Raw genomic sequence first — 20363 nt, forward strand, 5'->3', positions numbered from 1 at the left:
AATAAATAAATAAATATGCATATACCCGCATATATTATATGACACAGAGAAACAACACAGTCTAGTTCGGATGTATACATGTACATGGCAAGAAAAATAAATTTTGCGAGATTGCCAGATGGATAGGGAACAAAGCTGTTACAAAATTATGTAGTCCTGCTAGAAATACTTCAAAACCTCTTCCCAGAGGGGAGCAACAGAAACAGACCGTAAAGTGAGTGTGGGGGGTCTCTAACAATGCTTTCAGCTCTAAGCACATAGCGCATCTAAGAAGTATCCTGAATAACAGGAGCTTCCCATAATCTTCTCAGCTGTCCTTACCATTCTCTGTATGGACTTTCTATCTGAGGCACTGCTGCCACCAAACCAAACTGTGATACAGTTTGTTAAAATGTTCTCAATTGTGCTCTGTAAAAAGTGACTAGGACAGAAGGAGAAAGATGTGCTTTCCTCATCCGATGCAGGAAATGCAAACACAATGTGATCACATGACCCCAAGATATTGCAATGGTTATAAATGCATGCTAATTGCCAAGCGGGGGTGACTTTTGATCACATGACCATGGGGATGCTACAAGAGTTGTTAAGTGTGAAAAACAGTCACAAGTCACTTTTTTCAGGGCCATTGTAACTTTGAATGGTCAGTAAATCAATGGCTGTATGTCAAGAAATATCTGTATCATGTTGCATATTATATGACATGAAAAGCTGCTTCTGTCTATTCCTTGTGGGCAATGATACCGGAAATGAATGCCATGCTGAACAGGAACAGGTGAATAGAAAGGAAGCAATATGAATCATGCTGAGTATTAATGATGTTACATAATCCAGTTCATAAAGGTTTAATGCAGACAATCTGTATCTTTGGCTCCTCTACTAAAATAAGTTTACAGCTTTTGGAAGAGGTGAATGTATGAAATTAAAAGGAAAATATCATCGTCAGATTAAGAGTCCATTTTATAAACCACATATTTACATACCACCAAGGCTTAGGTGAACAATGCTTTCTTAGTTATTAAATGTTGTTTGTTCAAATTCTCAAAGATAGTCCAGGATCTAAAACAAAGTTGGAGATCAAACAAAGCAAATCTATTAACCATAGTGCCTTTTCGGATCTACAAAGGATGAAAAGGATGAAGTATTTTTGAACAGAAAAAAGCTAACAAAAAGGTCACCTCAAATTTTATGATGGAAGATGGAAGAAAGATGATGATGATTAAAAAGATGCCCAGAAATGCATAATTTTGTAAGAAAGAAAGAAAAATTAATCATGTTTTAATTTTCTATCTGATGCTTTAATTATTACTTTTCTACTCTCCAAAAACCAAAACAACAACAACAACAACAACAATCAAATGCATTTTTTGGAAGGAAACCCACATTTTTATGCCAACATTCAAAGGAAATTATGTGGATATTTATTCAATCCATATCCCCACTTTCCCTTGGGAGCTGAAGATGATGGACATAAGTTATCCTTCTCCAGATTTTCTCGTAGCTAAACCTAAATCACACTGGTTCTCATCGGTTCTCTCCAACTGATATTCAAAAGATTATACAAATGATAAACATCCTATTTATAAATAAAAGAATAAAATCTGACAAGCATTTTTATTATATTTTCAGCGCAACTGGAGAGTTTTTTCCTTATTAAGATATCCAAGCAAATATAAGGTTGCTGCATATTGGCATTTAGAAGAGAGTAATTATATATAATGGTTTGAATTCATGTTTATAGTTACACTAAAAATTGGAATAGAATAGAACAGAACAGAACAGAACAGAACAGAACAGAACAGAACAGAACAGAATAGAATAGAATAGAATAGAATTTTTTATTGGCCAAGTGTGATTGGACACACAAGGAATTTGTCTTGGTGCATACTCTCTCAGTGTACATAAAAGAAAAGATACATTTGTCAAGAATCATAAGGTACAACACTTAATGATAGTTAAGTGTTAGGATAGAACCAATAACAATGGTGAATACTTAAGACTAAGTATTAAGTATAGTTAAGACTTATTTCCATAGTGCCAGTGGTCTACATGAATTATTGCACAAGCAATATTTTGATCTAATGTGATATGTTTATTTTATTTTATTTTTTTAATATTTTACAGCTTCAGCATAGAACCAAATTATGATTTTCTCTACATCTATGATGGGCCAGACAGCAATAGCCCATTAATTGGAAGTTTTCAAGATAGCAAATTGCCAGAGAGAATAGAAAGCAGTTCAAACTCAATGCATCTGGCTTTTCGAAGTGATGGATCTGTTAGTTTTACTGGGTTCCATTTGGAATATAAAGGTATGTAACTGTAACTCCTGTGTTAATGTGGGTCATAGATGTTGGAACATTTGGTCCAGCATAACTCCTTTACAGTTCCTATTTGCATTAAGTCAAGCATCAAGTCATTTTGCTTATCTACCTTTTTATTTGTGACTTGTTTAATTCTTATGTGAAATGATTGCTTACTTACATTGCTTACTTATGGTACTTACATTAAATGGTTACAGGCAGTCCTCAACGTATGACACATTGAGGCTGGAATGATGGTCATAAATTATTGTGGTTATTAAGTAGGTCACCATCTGACCATGCACTATTTTATGAACATTATGTGAATGCAATGGTTATTAAGCAAATCTTTTTTACCGAATCAGCATTTTTTGCCTGGAAACCAGACATAAACAGCAGAAACCAGCAAAATATGCCAAAAATTATGGTCATATGACTATAGGAACCTGCAAATGACTGTAAATGTGAGCTAATGCCTAAATATTGAAAATAAGATCATATGGTTGCAGCCATTGGAACTCCGAAATTAGGTTATAAGTACTTTTTGTGGGTCTGTTATAACTCCCAACAGTCTTTAAGCAAGTAGTTGTAAAACAAGGACTAACCTGTTTCCCCAAAAATAAGACCCAACTGGAAAATAAGCCTTAGCATGATTTTTCAGGATACTCGTAATATAAGCACTACCCCCAAAATAATCCCCACTTAAGCCAGATGCATGCATTTAGTACCATATTTCCCTGAATATAAGACCTAACCGGAAAATAAGACTTAAATGTGTCTTTTGGAGCAAGAATTAAAATAAGACCTGGTCTTATTTTGGGGGAAACACAGTACTTATAAAAAAAGCTCTTTGATTTTAAAAACATCATAGTGTGGTGACATCCTCAGGACCTCACTGTTTTTAGTATTGTGACAAAATAATGTCACAGTGTTATAACATTGTGCTGCAAACTCTGATTCTTGTGTGTGGTCTATAGCAGGGATGAAATGCTCCCAGTTTGAACCGGATCGCCCGATCCAGTAGCGATGGTGGCGGGTGGTTCAGAGAACCGGTAGCAAAAATCCCTCCCCACCCCCATGCCCAGCTGAGCTGCACAATCATCAGAGGCTTTTTATTTTATTTTTAAAAGCATTTTTTCTACAACCTCTTTGGCCAAAAAAATGCTTTTAAAAGTAGAAACAAAGCCTCTGCCAATCAGGCAAGTCAGCTGGGATTGTCAGAGGCTTTAAAAAAAAAGAAAAGCCTCTGCCGATCAGGCAAGTCAGCTGGGCTCGTCAGAGGCTTTTAAAAGTATTTTTTGCAACCTCTGCAGCCGAAGAGGTTGTAGAAAAAATGGTTTTAAAAGTAAAAAAAAAAAAAAAGTTGGCCACGCCCACTCATATTACCCCCCCACCAAACCACGCCCACAGAACCGGTAGTAACAAATTTTACATTTCACCACTGGTCTGTAGTCTCAAAACACAGATAGAAAAGAGACAAGCATTAAACCGCCACAACATTGCTTTTATCAGTCTGAATCTCATGCTGCCCCACAGTATAAGTTTTTCTGTTAGAAATCATAGGAAAAAAATGACGGGAAAGAAAAAAGAATGAAACACGCTAACCTTTGTAAGAATTTTGATTACTTTGTGTTTTTGTTTTATGTTTAAAGCAAAATTGGTGGTGAGAGAAAAGGAAGTCATTAGAGCATCTTAATCTTGTTTAGCACAAGGGAAATAAAGATTTAAGATGCTTTTGACATCTTTCTTTGCAAAGATTATTTTGGACTACCTGATGGCATAACATGTACTTTGAAAAAGAAATGATGCTTATAATTGTTTTGCTGGTTGTCTCGTATGGGTATGCCATATTTTAAAAATTCAGTACATCAAATTACCGCAAATGTTGTGTTCTAACAGCAGTGTTGTCTTTTCCCTTTGCTCAAATTAAAGCCAAGTTACGTGAGTCATGCTTTGATCCTGGGAATATCATGAATGGTACAAGACTTGGAATGGATTATAAACTAGGATCAACAGTCACATATTATTGTGATGCTGGCTATGTTCTTCAAGGATACTCTACACTTACTTGTATCATGGGAGATGATGGAAGACCTGGATGGAACAGAGCCTTACCTACTTGTCATGGTAAGATTTTGAGAAGAATTTTAGTATTTGTTTACTCACTCACTCACTCACTCACTCACTCACTCACTCACCCACCAACTCACCTACCTACCCACCTACCTATCCATCCATCCATCCATCCATCCATCCATGAATGATGGTGATGCTTTTATGGGTGCATAAGGAAATGTATGACTTACATAGAGATTCACATGAAGTATTGTTTTTCTCCTTTGTTTGTTATTTTCACATGCTGGTATGTATTGCATCAGAGTGGTTCTTATAAGAGGTGGGAGTCACATACTGTAACAACCAGAACCGAAAATGTGAGTGCACATGGTATTGAAAAACTGGTGATTATATAGGACGTGATAGCGCTAGGGTAGGTGGGAGGGCCCAGCAGCTGGTCAGAACTACTGATTTGCCCAAACCGGTCTGAACCAGCTCACCACTGGTTCTTATGAATGCAACACCAAAGTATTCTTCTCCCGTTTTCCATTCAGTCATCTGGAATGCTGTCTCAAATAACAAGAACACAGATGAGACAGAGGGGTGGGAGAGCAAGAAAATAATTGTACATATTTTCTGGAAAAACATTAACAACCCTGATGTCAGCTGAATGTCAGTGTTCTCACTGGAATTCAAGCTAACACATCACAAAATACTCTAAAGCTGGTCATCCAATGGAACTAGGCCTCAGACAATGTTATGCTTTATCTGAGAATTTTTAGTAGATAACACTTAGAGTGGTCAGTCATCAGAAGTTTACTATCATGAGAAACCGAAAGAAATGGATTTTGCATTGTACCAACTATCTAAGCAACTTTTCAACATGCTGCCCACGATGATTACTTGAACACTAAAATTATTTCATTATATATCAGAACTCAAAGAATCATTATGTACCATTTCATTTCATTGTATTTCATAACTCAAAAGGATTGAAGTTCTGAAACGACCTTTAGTTAGGTATTATATCTTTGTTAGCAGATACATTTTTTGTTCAGTTTGAATGGTTGGATTTTATGAAATAAGGTCAATTGGGACATGAATCAATGGCAAAGCATGAATACTATCAGCACCTGTTGGTATCCATTCAAACATTTTTATAAATCTATGTATATTTTAGGCAGGAAAGGGCCTATCCTTATGAAATTCAGTTTAAAATCGTTTATCTTAATGGTTGCTGTGATTAATTTTGGAAACAAATAGCTAGATTAAAAGCTTTAAAGCTCCCTTGCAAAAGTACCGTTTATTTTCTCTTACTCATATTGTTTGGACAAGATTCCTTTTTAAATTACATTTAAGGTATGGGCTGAGATTCTAAAAAGGCCTTAAAACACTTATTTTTCTTTGGGCCTTTATGAAGGAAGCATTTTTAATTTCACAGCATTGCTCACTGATGTAAATTATGGTGGTGTAGGAATTACATTTTTTAAAATTTATTATTTTAACACTGTGGTATTGATGGTAGTTTGTACTGTGCTGTGATTGGTATTGCTTTATTTTTGGAGCAAAAATACTATTAAATAAAGACAAGTGAGTCTAGTTAATTTATCACAAGAGGTCAGCAATTTATTTCTAGCTCTGGGCAATATTGCACATATATTGATTTTGCTTCTATGGCCCCTTCTGATGGCTTTTTCTTGGAAGATGAGGATGAGTAAATGATACCCATGAAACTACTGCATCTGGGAAGCCATGGTCCAGTACAGAAATTGAAGAAGAACTATCTCAAAAAGCCTGACTCAAAAGTCCACACCAATTTCTTTGGCAAAAATCATGAGCTCTTGGAGACTGTCAGGATTAAGAATTAAACATCAAGGGATACTGCAATACCATACTGAGAATAATAAAAGGAAGACTAAGGGAAATGTGGGACGAGGTGAACTCTAATATAGAAAGCTTTCTATATGTGCTTTCTGGGGAAAAAAAACTAATTCTGGAATTGTTTATTGCAGCTTTGCCTTATATGCTAAACACTAATTCAATTCATTTACTAGGGCCTCTGAACCTTGGCTGACTCTTTGTTATATAGCAATATAACAAAATATTGCTTTGTTAGCAATAGCACTTAGACTTATATACTACTTCATAGTGCTTTACAAACATCTCTAAATAGCCTGTAAATAGTTTACAGAGTCAGCAGAATGACTTTGGGTCCTCATTTTACCGAACTCAGAAGGATAAAAGATGTAGTCAACCTTGAGCCAGTCATAATCCAACTCCTGATAGTGAGCAGTGAGAAATCAGTTAGCTTTCAATATTGCATTCTAACTACTGCACCACCACAACTTATATACTATGCCTCATCTTCAGGGATTACAATACAATTAGCAATTTCTCTGCTATCTTGGCCTGGGGTTTGATTACACTTTCCCTATTCCCATTTCATGAAGTATTTCAGATTTCAATAGAAGATAATACAGTATGTGTAGCTTGGGGTTGAACTGTGGAATCCTTGGTTGCAGTCTCATATTTCCTTGGTCTTTGTGTATGTGATTATACACAAAGCAAGATAGGCATGTCCTTTTACAGAATTGCTAAAACTTGATCATCCATCATCTTTTATCATTTTGATAGGATTAAATGAGATTTTGGCATTTGTGCTTATTTTACAAGGGTTGATGTTTTTGCTGTCTGCTCCTAAGCAAATTTGTAAGCCTGTGATTTATGTGCTGTGACATTCTGGTGTCACTGGACTTGTATTTTTATGTAAGTACCTGGCATTTTACTTCTGAACACAAAGAGTAGGTTTCCACGTGGCAGAATTGCCCTGATTAAATGAGCAGGACAGGTGATGCTGTTGAATTGCAAAGAATCCAAGTAATAATCTATGATTCTAGACAGGAATCAATGATAGCTAGATAGCTAGATAGCTAGATAGCGAGATAGCTAGATAGCTAGATAGCTAGATAGATAGATAGATAGATAGATAGATAGATAGATAGATGATATGTACTTACTTTGAATCCTCATGACCCATAAATTTCAATTCATGACCCATAAATTGTACAGTAAACCAAATACTGTCTTCATCAATTCAATATCCTACCATAAAGTTTTGGAAAAATGTATTTCCCCCTAAATTCAACTAAGAAAAGAAAAGGAAACATATGTACTTTAAACATTTCTCCAGTTTGCCTGTAGCTAATGTCCTTATTTTATATGTCCTTGATGCCTTTTTCATAAGAAAGTAACACAAAGGAAGTCCATAGTCTTATTCTATCATGAATGAATGCAAATATTAACCGAATAAATATACTGAATCATTTGACATTTCATGATAGCTGTTAAAAACAAAATAATTAAGGTTTGCACATTATATTTTTCACATAGGACAAAAGATAACATGTAATTTCTTTGTCAATGTCATCAAGTGTACTTACTTTCAATCACACTATATAAGTTTTACTTTTCATGAAACTATTATTTATTGTTTATGTTAGTACTTTATTGCTCAGTGTGGACATCACTTCAAGGGCATCGTTGGGGTGGTCTGGGGTGGAGATGTACAGCTGAGTATCATCAGTGTACAGATGGCATCGCACCCCAAATCCACGGATGATCTCGCCCAGCGGCTTCACATAAATGTTGAACAGGAGAGGCGAGAGAACCGACCCTTGCGGCACCCCACAAACAAGGTGCCTCGGGGTCGACCTCTGCCTCCCTGCCAACACGGACTGCGACCGGTCGGAGAGATAAGAGGAGAACCACCGTAAAACGGTGCCTCCCACTCCCAACCCCTCCAGCCGGTGCAGCATGATACCATGGTTGATGGTATCAAAAGCCGCTGAGAGATCTAATAGGACCAGGACAGAGGAACAACCCCTGTCCCGAGCCCTCCAGAGATCATCAACCAATGCGACCAATGCCGTTTCCGTGCTATACCCAGGCCTGAAGCCGGACTGGAATGGATCCAGATAGACAGCTTCATCCAGGTACTGTGGGAGCTGTCGCGCAACCACACTCTCAACAATCTTCGCCACAAAGCGAAGGTTGGAGACAGGATGGTAGTTTGCCAAAACAGCCGGATCCAGAGAAGGCTTCTTGAGGAGGGGCCTCACCACCACCTCTTTCAAGGCGGGAGGTAAGACACCCTCGCTCAGAGAAGCATTAATGATCCTCTGGAGCCAGCCTCGTGTAACCTCCCGGGTAGCCAGCACCAGCCAGGAGGGACACAGGTCCAATAAACATGTGGTTGCGTTCAATCTCCCCAGCATCCTGTCCACGTCCTCGGGAGTCACAGGATCGAAATCCTCCCAGATGACATTCTCAAGACCCGCCTCAGACACATCGCCTGAACCCACCCAGTCAGAGTCCATGCCGTCCCGAATCTGAGCGATTTTATCATGCAGATAACATGCAAAATCCTCAGCACGCCCTTGCAAGGGGTCTTCCCGCACTCCCAGATGGAGAAGGGAGCGGGTCACCCTAAACAAGGCGGCTGGGCGATTATCTGCCAATGCGATAAGAGCGGAGAAGTAATTACACTTTGCCGCTTTTATCGCCACTAAGTAGGTCTTGATATAAGACCTCACTAGTGTTCGGTCAGATCCAGTACGACTAGCCCTCCAACTACTCTCTAGGCGTCTTTTCTGGCACTTCATCTCCCTCAGCTTCTCGGAGAAACAAGGAGCTGGGCCGATATGGCGCCGGGTCAGAGGCCGCAAAGGCACGACCCGATCTAAAGCACCAGCGGCCACCCTATCCCAGGCAGCCACCAGGTCTTCCATCGAGTCGTGAACCAGAGTCTCAGGAAATGGCCCAAGCTCCAATTGGAACTTATCAGGATCCATCAGGCGCCTGGGATGGAACCACCTAGTCAGCTCCGCCTCCCTGCGGCAGGGTGTGGCGGTCAGAAGGTCAAGTCTAAGGAGAGAATGGTCTGACCATGACAGGGGTTCAATGACTATATCCCCTATATCTAGACCATTCAACCACTGACCAGAGATAAAAACCAGGTCCAGAGTGTGTCCTCCTATATGAGTAGGGCCATGAATTAACTGAGTCAGGTCCATGGCTGTCATGGAAGCCATGAACTCCCGAGCCACCTCAGACGTCTCAGACGTATTCACGTTTTATGTGAATATATAAGTTACAATTATTGCCAATCCAAGTCAAATCAACGTTAGAGTTGATATAACTTTGATATAATTTTGATTTTGTTTTCCACATCAAGGAATAACCCAGCTTTTTTTAGGAATACTGATTAAATTTGTTGACTTCTCTTTGAGCATAGTTAATACGCAAAACAGACTATATTAATTTATCATCATAGTTTATCTTTTCCCAAATAATAACAACTGCAACAGTAACCACAACTGTATATATTGAGATATGGATGAGGGAAATGTGCCTACGAAAATAGTTGCTATCTATTCCTTTCATCCTCCCTTGTTTATAGTTTGTCTGAATCAAACCATTTGTGTTGTAGTGTTTGGACAAAAATGCAAACTTTTGGTATACAAATTATCCAAAGGGTAGAAAGATGCATAACTGATGCAGCTCCCTAGATATAAAAGTGCATTCCATCAAATCCTTTCGTCCCACTTCCTTTAGATTTTAATGGATGAATTAACAGGAGGTGAATAAATGTTTGCTTGTGGCACTAGAACAATGTAGAGCAGGGGTTTCCAAACTTGATAACTTTATGACTTGTGGACTTCAATTTCCAGAATTCCTCAAGGCTGGATTAAAGTTGCCAATTTTGGAGAGCCCTGGTGTAGAGTAAAATATCTCTTTAGTTCACTCCTCTGCTCACAAGAGAGGAACAACAACTACTACAAAATCACTTTTTCCCAGATTTACAGAAAGCAAGTAGTATTTTAATGTGGGATAAAAGATAATCTGTATGCCTGTAACATAATGGAGTATTGAACACTGAATTAGCAAATGTGCAAATATGTTTATTTAATACATTTAAAACTAAAAGGCAGAATGTTTTAAAGAATAATGTTACTGGGTGACAATTTGCATAGATTTGTACTTTGGGGTCATAATAAAATATTGTACCATCTATGCTGGCTAAACGTCTCTGCTGCAGTTAGAAATAAAATAAATATTATGTTAAAATATTCCTGTGCTCAACTTTATTTGAAATTGATACTTTCACATAAGACTGAGCCACTAGATAATGTAATTAAAGCTTTATTATTGTTCAGTTTTATTGCAAATTCCATATGTAATTTGACACAAAGTACTGCTTTGACGTTGTGTTGAAAAATATAATATAATTTGCATATCAAATTTACTTCATTTAAAAATGAATGCTTATGAAAATGCTTTCTTAGTCTCTTCCCCATTTTATACTTTATATAAATGACCTAGTATGTATCTAAATTCTAAACATTTTATTCAATAGGTATTTAGTAGTGGATATTAGAAGAAAATAAATCAATATTTAGTCTTGTGCGTTCCACAATCTGAATTTCAAATCCATTGATTTCTAATGCTGTAGCACTATAAGTTTTAAGCAACAAAGAACTGCAGTATGGTATATATTGGATATATACCCTTTATAAGATTTGATAGAAATAAATTCTCAAATAAATTTGAATAAATAAACACTGCTGATAAGTACTCCATATGTGTTCATTCAAGTTCATGGGATGGAATTCATTTGCACTCAAGTAGTCCTTAGATTATGTAATGCCACTTCCTGGTCTTTATCCTGCCTCTTCACCTTTCCACTCTGTCTCCATAGACCCCCCCCTCACAAAAAAAAAATTGCTCCAGACCAGGGGTGGGTTCTACTTACCTTTACTACCGGTTCACAACGGGATTGTGCATGTGCAATTGCTTTGCACACGCATGCGCCTTGCTTCTGTGCATGTGCAGATCGCCGATGATGACATCCGGGGTGGTGGGCGGGACCTCCCACCGGTTTTACTACCGGTTCTTGTGAACTGGTCCAAACCGGGGCCAACCCACCACTGCTCCAGACAGACAGTCGTCCAGAGTAATTACCATGTAGCTGTGGAGTTGAAAAGATGAACTAGTTGCCCTCTCATTCTGGTAGCTAAAACTTCTTCCAGTGATTTTACTCTTTGTTGTTATCAAAAGAACAGGTAGTTACCTTATAAGTTGAGTTTTTCAGGAATTGTTGAAAACACGTAAAGCTTTAGAGAAATTTATGAAGTTTCTAAGTTGTTCAATTGTTATAGAAAATCCAGATAATAGATCTTGTTCATTAAAATCTTTTAACATTCATTTTGTATTAAAACAAAATAAAAATAAAATATAAACAACACAATGGATCTATGATCAAAATCTTTAAATAATTAAAGTACCAATTACAATTTTTATGGCTTCACTAGAAGTAAGACTTTCCATTTAAGTTGCTTTGAAATAACTGAACACAATATCATAAAACTTGGGGTGTTTGGGCTTTTTTGTGGGGTTTTTTCCCCTCCACGTTCCATCTTGCTTTATTCAGGGTGAAGATGTGGTATAAGTGTGCTTGTAATTTCTATTCTTAACTGAATGATTAAATAAACTTCAGCAAAAATAAAAAATATTTTTTTTTCTGTTCAAGAAATGAGCCAGTTTAGTGTAGTATTAGTTATAGATAACAAACAGAAGACTGTAAGTAACAGTGCTGCTTTAGCCTAAAAGTGACTAAAAGTCACTGTTTAGTGACTTTGGGCCAATCACCAGGTTCTAGTGAGTTCTAGTTCTACTTTAGTCATGAAAGTCGGCTGAGTGACCTTGGGCCATCATTCTCTCTCATCCCTTGGAAGAAGATAATGGCAAACTATTAAAAAAATTCCATTTTCCAAAAGAACCATTAAAAAATGTCAATATGAAACAAAAATATGATTACAACAGTGAAATGAGATTCAAGGAAGCCACAGAAAATTTTAACATGGCCTTAAACATTAGGAGAAAATACTTTATATACAGAATATATATCTCAAGAGCAAGTTGAAAGAATGAGATTTTTTTTAACTGCTTGTCATGTGATGTATATACAAATGTATGTACCTCGGGTTTTGCTTCTACCTCCTCTCCTATTCCTTTCAATGATGTATTTTTCACAAAAGTGTTTTGTAAAATAAATACAGCACAGATAACTTAGAGAGGTCACCCTAAGGCTGTAAGACATCTTAATCCTTTGAGCAGCAGCTTTTGATGATTGCTTAGCAAAATGTGCTTCTATTTGTTTTGTTCAATCACAGTAGCATTTACTGGACTTTTGGACACATTTGATTGAGAGAGATATTGGGGCTGTAATATGAACCTAATTGTGTGATGAAAGGCTTGTATGAAAGATGGGGCTTCTTAAAAGAGCATTCTGAATAGCAATGTTAAGCAGTCTTAAAGGCAGCTTTAAGATGCATTGACTTCAACTCACAGAATTCTCCAGTCAATGTGACTGGCTGAGGAATTCTGGGAGTTGATTTCTATGCACCTAAAAGTTTCCATGGTTGAGAAATACTGCTATATATAGCCACACTAATAAGTCAATACAGTAGCCTTTGACTTTCAACCATTCGTTTAATAACCATTCAATGTTATGACAGCCATAAATTGAGGATTACTTGTAAGATCATTCCTTGTTCTGGTTACCAAATCTGTCAATAGTATTGCAATACTTAAAAGGGATTATTTGTTTGTTTACTCCAAAAGTGAGAAAAACTACATGAAATACGTGATTTAATCCATTGATTTATTTTTAAAGGTAGAGTTCATTTATTTTGCTTATTTGCTAACTTTACTTTTTCCTACCATATTGTAAAATAAATTGTCTTTTACTTTGTAGCACCTTGTGGAATACGTTCCACGGGTTCTGAAGGAACGGTTTTATCACCAAACTACCCTAAAAACTATAGCATAGGACATAACTGCATTTACTCGATTGCAGTTCCTAAAGAATTTGGTAAGTAGCAGGGTTTTTTTTCTTTTATATGTATTGTATTGTATTGATACCATATTGTAGTTAAAAATTCCATATATTTTCTTTAATCTGATGTACCTATATGATACATCTGAAACCTTCATTCAATCATATAATTCCTAGATTTGATTCCAACTATCAATTTGTTATCTAGACAAATTATTTCACTTTTCTAGTAACAAGACTATTTCCTCAGACAGTGGTGTCTTCAGATATTTTGGAGTTCCGGAAAGCTGATTGTGACCAATGCATAGCTACCAACTTTAAATAATACATTTTCACAGCATATACTTATAAACACAAGCAAATGGATTCTGAAAATTCAAATGGCTAAGAATTGGAGCTGTGTTGAATTTTTCAATGTGTGTTATTCTAACCATCAAGCTATTTATTTTGTAAATGACAAAATAGCTTAATGTATATTCTACTGAAAAAAATTGCTACTAGTAAATATGGCCTCTCACTTATTTGATTAACTGGTTTATATCAAAGGAAAGTCATATATCCCAAGAACATCTACAACAGCAATCATTGGCTTTGAAATGTGGGCAAATGGGATGATTGTAGCCCTCCAGTTTTTACTTCCATGCAGTATATGCAACATTGCTCATCCAATCACACCAATAATTATGAAAACATCGACAGTAACAGAGATAGAAGGGACCTGGGAGGTCATCTAGTCCAACCCCCCACTCACGCAGGAGACCCGTACTAGGGATTTGAGCCACCAAACTGCTGACCTTTCTGATCGACAAGCTCAGCGTCTTTAGTCGCTGAGCCACCTAGCCACCTAGTAGACAAGGACATTCTGATATCTCCTTCTAGTCAAGTCCAGCATTTGGTGACACCTTTGTGGAATTTCTTTGTAGTTTTGCTGGTAGAAATATTGTCATTATCCTCTTCTTCTTTTCAATTTTCTAATCAAGTCTTTGTCCCTAACTGTGGGTTTCTAAAGGTTGGATCCCCTATCTCAGGGTTCCCAAACATGGCAGCTTTAAGACTTCTGGACTTCAACTCCCAGAATTCTCCAGCATAGCTGGCTGGAGAATTCTGGGAGTTGAAGTCCACAAGACTTAAAGCTGCCAAGTTTGAAGACCTCTGCCCTATCCACTCAAGTTAGGTTAGCCCAAACAAGTTGAAAGACTGAGTAATAATGTGGAGGCTGACATTCTGTAAGTTTGAACAATGAAAAGAAGTTTTAAATATATGTTTGATGTTTCCCGTTCTTCTTTGTGTGTACATGTACAGTTTATAGGGATGGATCTGTGTACTAAACTTAAGATTTGCCTTTCAGTATGTTCTCTCCACATACTAAAAAAGAGTAATCTTTTTTAAAAGATATAAGGCATTTCAGAAAAATCAAATAAAATTCATGTAAGACTGTTTTTATGAGCAAAATCTGAATGCAATGATATATCAGAGTGTTGAAATGTTTTTATATAGAATACTCTGCAGGAAAATTTATATATAATAAAAGATACAAAATTTGTTTAGATATATTAAAATAAAATAGAAATTGTCATACAAAGAAATAAGTGTTAGTGGGGTGGTAAGTATGTGTCTGCATTTTATTTCAAAATAAGTGATATACATAAAATAATAAGTTTTACATTCATCTCTTTTACTATTTCTGATTTTTTTTCTTTCTGTTTTTCTTCAGTTCTGCCTCTGTCTCATTTATTTCTTGAGATTTTCTTGATCCTTTTTGCCTTTGATCACACTGATGCTTTCTCAGAGTTTTGTCATACTTCATGTAACTACGGAGTTACTTTAATTCAGTGCAAATGCTTTGTTTGATAAGCTGATTTCTTATTCTTTGGGTTTCTCCTTTCAATTTTTTTTCCTATTTTCCAATTTCTTCTCCTTCAAACTATTTCCGTTCCTTATGTGCATTTTCCATAACCTTATGCAAAGGATTTTAGAAAGTAAGCCATATATCTTACTTTAGTTGTGATGTAATATTCACAGCTAGAGACGTATTTTCCAGACAGTATCTGTGGAATACTGCTATCCTAAGCTTTTCTTTTTTAGTGGCTATGTGTATTTTGTTAGTTTAGATTGCTCTTTTGATCTGTGAATCCTGTCACACAATGTCTTTACTCAAATATTGCTTATTATATGACATTACCTGTAAATCAGTGCTAATGTGTTCCAAGTTTCTTCTTCACAATTCTCAGAAATTCAGCAGCATTTATGGATTTCATTGTCAGGGTTCCAAGTAACATCCCCAAAGAAAGAAAACTCTGAGGCTTGAGTTTCCTCAAAGTTCCATTTTATTAGAGATGTCATATTGACACATCTGGGAAAATCCAAATCTGAAAGCTTCCAGGTTTTCCCCACCCAAAGTAAAGTTCAAGTCCCTGCCCAACATCCACATGTTCATCATATGGTCCAATTAAAGCACCGTCCTAACTGGAGTTGCCTCCCCGTTTCAGCCGTCCAGGTACAGGGCAAGATGTCCTTGACTCTCTGAGAAAGGAATGTTATTAGACTCTCTGAGAAAGGAATGTTATTAGAACTATATATCATCTTGGTTCCATATAATCCCCCCTCCCAGTTTCCCACAGTAGTAAATGTGGCAGGCCTGAAGATCCAATGAAAAAGATGGCTTCCAGGCCTGACATTCATATGGATAAAACTTCATTTCCAGCGAATTGATCTTAAGTCTGTGAGTCTCTCTTATCACCAGAGATGGCCTCTGTAAACTGCTTTTCAGCTCATGCTTCCACTAGGCCAGTTCCATGCCTATTTTGTTAGCATTTGACATCCATACATTATTTTAATGAATTTCCTGGAGTAAGGCAGGGAAAATATTCACTACAAGTCACTGCAAGTCACTGCAAGACTGATCTGGCATCTCAAATATAGGAATGCTTTTTAGGGTTTTGATGCAAAGATTAGCTCTTTTTGGAATCATTTTTTTCCCAGCTGCCCTCCTTCCAAAAAATATTTTGCAACAAATGCACACAAATACACATTTCTAACAACATGCATTTGTTTGGTCTGTATACCAAACAAATGACCCATTGGGAATAACCCCATATCAAAACAATTTACCCTATGTGCAGCCAGAATCTGAAAATAACATTTTACACAGCACAGTACTGAAGCAAAATGGTTCGGTTGAGATCAGCATATGTGGGACTGATTGAGGTAGATTGTAAGGGTGACACCAAAATATAATTTTATCATATTTTATTTATCTATATATTAAATGATTGTATTTTATTCCAAGTTCATTTTAAACTGTATTTTATTCCAATTTCATTTTAAATCATATTTTATTCCAATTCCATTTTAAATTGTTTTTATGAGATTTTAGTAATAATTTGTGTCTGGAACTCTGCACTTTGATATGGCCCAAGGACTAATCAATAAAAAAGTAAACTGGAACTGAAACAATATGCACTTCTGTGGGAATAATTTACATTACTGGTTTAGAATAGTATAATATATGCCACATCTTCCAGAAGGGGGTCTTATTTACTTCCCTTTTTGGAATCTGAAAAAAAAAGAGTGTTGGAAACTCAACCATTAGTGAATTTGAAGTAGAAAAGAGAGCATTGCTGCACAGCATTCTCTGTGGATAGCTCACATTCATCATGTTCACTCAGCTGAGGATGTTTTCTGTGGACAATTTACCTGTAGGTATATTAATAGACTGAAAATGAGATGGTTAGGTCTTTCAAGGCAGAAAATAATGGACCAGGCAAGGTTGGTATGCATCCCATTACCACAAAGGAATGGGAGGGGAAAAACTCAGGGTTTAAACTTAGAGATGAGCAGAATATTAGAACCAAAGAAACTAGTTTTTGTAACTTTATAGGCTATTTGTATTTGCAATTTAAAAAAACAACTTGTTTTATTTACCAGCTGTGTATTTGGCTACAGTTGCATTGAGAAAGCCTGTGAATGCAGTTGGTACTCCTACAAAGAGATTTATCATGGTAACAGAATATGTTCCAATGTAACTATCACCAATCATCAACATGGTTGAGATTTATTTTACTCTAGAATCCTATCATCTGGCTGAGATGTATTCAAGATGTATATTTTATTGGTTAAAAAATCAGCACCTTTGTTTGTATATGTATATGTTGTATATAGTTGTTTATATATATCAACAATATATATACAGTACATACAGTACCAACTGTATGTACTGTTGGTACATTACATACAGGCATACAGTACAATATCTGTTTATTTTTATTCATTTATGATTCAGTATATTATATAATCCCAGGAAGTGAGTGAAGTTAGAAACCTAGTTAAGTAAGCTGTGTAAACTCAGACATTCTATCTATTTTCACTAAATCAGAGTAGAACATTTTGGGTCTAGATGTAATTATAAAAACATTGAATTTAAATAATCCTCCCTTTCAAAACAGACATTGACTTTAAAAGTGGAAAAACTAGGGAAATCCAGCACAAAAATTGAATTTATTCTATTTGATTTATGTCTTTATAGTTTTAATTTACTTCTTGCACTGAATAATAAAAGATAGTAGTATACACCAAAACAAAATAGTAAAATACAGTCAGCATTTATTCAGCCATGAATACAGTAAATAATCTATAACATAGAAATATAAACAAGAAACCTATAAATTAGTAACTATTCTGAATAACTAAATTTAAAGAAGTCTATTTTCCTAATATGTTATTAGTGACATTTATATAAAAGGTACAATAAAAATACTAGCAATATAAAATATTTACCTTTTTTTGGGTCAGTAACCACCTAATCAACTAAAATTCCAAAATAGTTACCTTACAAACATCTGTAATGTTGATATTTTGATATTATAATTACATGGTTTAGAAAATAGAGTGCTAGGGTACTGTATTCGGAGAAATCATTATGCAACAAACCCCTTTTGATATCTGCAGGCGATATAACAGTATTTAGGAACCCTCAGAAAAAGTGTGTCAATTCTATCAGATAGAAGATGCTAGAGATAAAATGAGTCTGGTATAACGTGCAATTAATGCTGTCAAATAGTGTGCTAGTTTTCCTGCTAAAGGGTCATTATTAAAAAGTAGAAGGAGGAAGAGGAAGAAGAGGAGGAGGACAAGGAGGAGAAGAAGGAGAAGGACGAGGAGGATGAGGAGAAGAAGAGGAGGAGGAGAAGGAGAAGGAGGAGGAGGAGAGGAGGAGGAGGAGGAGGAGGAGGAGGAGTGGCTTCATTTTTACCACTTTCACATACTTCTAACAGGTCCAACAACATTGTACAAAGAATGAAGATTTGTCCATTAGGTTAGCTGTAACATTGAATTTTAGAGTATCTTTTGTGAGGATTCTTTATCTAGAATGACAGGATGATATAAATTGCATTGATGCATTTCGTTTCTTCCTACAAAGAGTTGGCCTCAAGTCTTTTCTAACAATGAACGTGAGCTATAGCTCACCAGGCTTTACATGGCATATTGAGAATCGCTTCCAAAAATCAGTGGAAATTTTGTGGAGCAAGAAGCAGTTTTTAAAGGGGAAATTATGGTCTTAAATACCCAATTTGTCCTTTAATTTTCCTCATAACATTAAAAAAAATGCCAAAAAAAATGGGGGGGGAGATTATGATCTGTCTCTAGGTTTTCTAATGGTTACTTTTATTAGGTTACTTTGGGGTTTTTTAATAGTCCTTTTTGTTTTAAAATCTTTATTAAGTTTTACAGAGCTACATTGGTTTTGATATTTTCCTTTTTCATTTCCTTGTTGGAATTTCTTTAATGAAATTTCTATCTGTATTATTTATGTTAAATCATATTTTGGATACATTGCCTCCCTTTTTTGTACAATGTTTTTAAATCACATGCTAGACTAGCTATTTGAGTGCAACAAAAGGACAAAGTCTGAAATAAAAACAGATTGGATTAAAATTAAAATACAATTACTATTTATTTCTCATATATTTACTCCTGGGAACAAGTAGAATATGTTGGGAGCTCAGCTTGGGACTTAATACTTCTCTAGTTTATCTTTATAACTGCAGAAAATTATAAGTACAAAAGCATGCTAAGACTTAACACCTAATCAATCAATTCACCAATCAGTTATACCTAACACATCAATATTCTGTAGGTGATATGTCTAAGGATTTTTGTCCAGAATTTGATATTTGTAATATATATATATATATATATATATATATATATATATATATATATATATATATATATATATTTAAAAAACCAATCTTTATTAGAAGAGTTAAAATTAGCAACATTGTAAAAGGGACGCAGTGGTTCAGTGGCTAAGATGCTGAGCTTCTCGATCGAAAGGTCGGCAGTTCAGCGGTTCAAATCCCTAGTGTCGTATAATGGGGTGAGCTCCCATTACTTGTCCCAGCTTCTGCCAATCTAGCAGTTCGAAAGCACGTAAAAAGTGCAAGTAGAAAAATAAGGACCACCTTTGGTGGGAAGGTAACAGCTTTCCGTGCACCTTCGGCATTTAGTCATGCTGGCCACATGACCACAAAGACATCTTCGGACAGCTCTGACTCTTTAGCTTGGAAACTGAGATGAGCACCGCCCCCTAGAGTCAAGAATGACTACCACATATCTGCGAGGGGAACCTTTACCTTTGCATTAATCATAATTGTTTCTTGAATATTCTGGAAGAAGTGACACATCATGACATCAAATTATTTGGATGATTATATTTTATGGAGTATAAATAAAAGCTATTTCACTTTCAAATTTTCACAGCTAACTTTCTGTGGGGGGAAAAATCACTGCAGTAGAGCTTGTTTTCAGTGTTTCATTATTCTGTCATGCAGAATCAGAACTTCAATATTTCATATAGTGATGGGCTTAAGCAAGAAGATAAACGATTCACAAAAGCACACAGCATGCCATAGACAGAATCTTTTTTGTAAACATAGGAGACTCATCATCTTTGACACACTCCCACTGATACTGCAGAAGGGTGCAATGATAACTAATTGTTTAACTCTGAAGTCCTTCACTGATTAAAATTAAATGGCAGTTGGTTAATTTTAATATCTCCCTCTCTCTCTATCTCTCTCTGACTCACAAGATATAATTTGTATTTAATG

The 20363-nt window shown here is 36.0% G+C and overlaps 1 protein-coding gene across 1 annotated transcript in view; it reads left to right on the plus strand.

Annotated features, from left to right (window-relative positions):
• Positions 1–20363, plus strand: part of CSMD3 (CUB and Sushi multiple domains 3) — a 700075-nt gene that overhangs the window by 513534 nt on the left and 166178 nt on the right. Inside the window, exons 29-31 of the mRNA XM_070942050.1 lie at positions 2122–2309; positions 4233–4427; positions 13171–13287. Of these exons, the coding sequence (XP_070798151.1) occupies positions 2122–2309; positions 4233–4427; positions 13171–13287 (500 nt within the window). The remainder of the gene's footprint in view (positions 1–2121; positions 2310–4232; positions 4428–13170; positions 13288–20363) is intronic.

The sequence above is a fragment of the Pituophis catenifer genome, unplaced genomic scaffold (genome assembly GCF_029215685.1).
Source record: "Pituophis catenifer annectens isolate HBS135680 unplaced genomic scaffold, rPitCat1.0.hap2 SCAF_3, whole genome shotgun sequence".
Classification (NCBI taxonomy): domain Eukaryota; kingdom Metazoa; phylum Chordata; class Lepidosauria; order Squamata; family Colubridae; genus Pituophis; species Pituophis catenifer.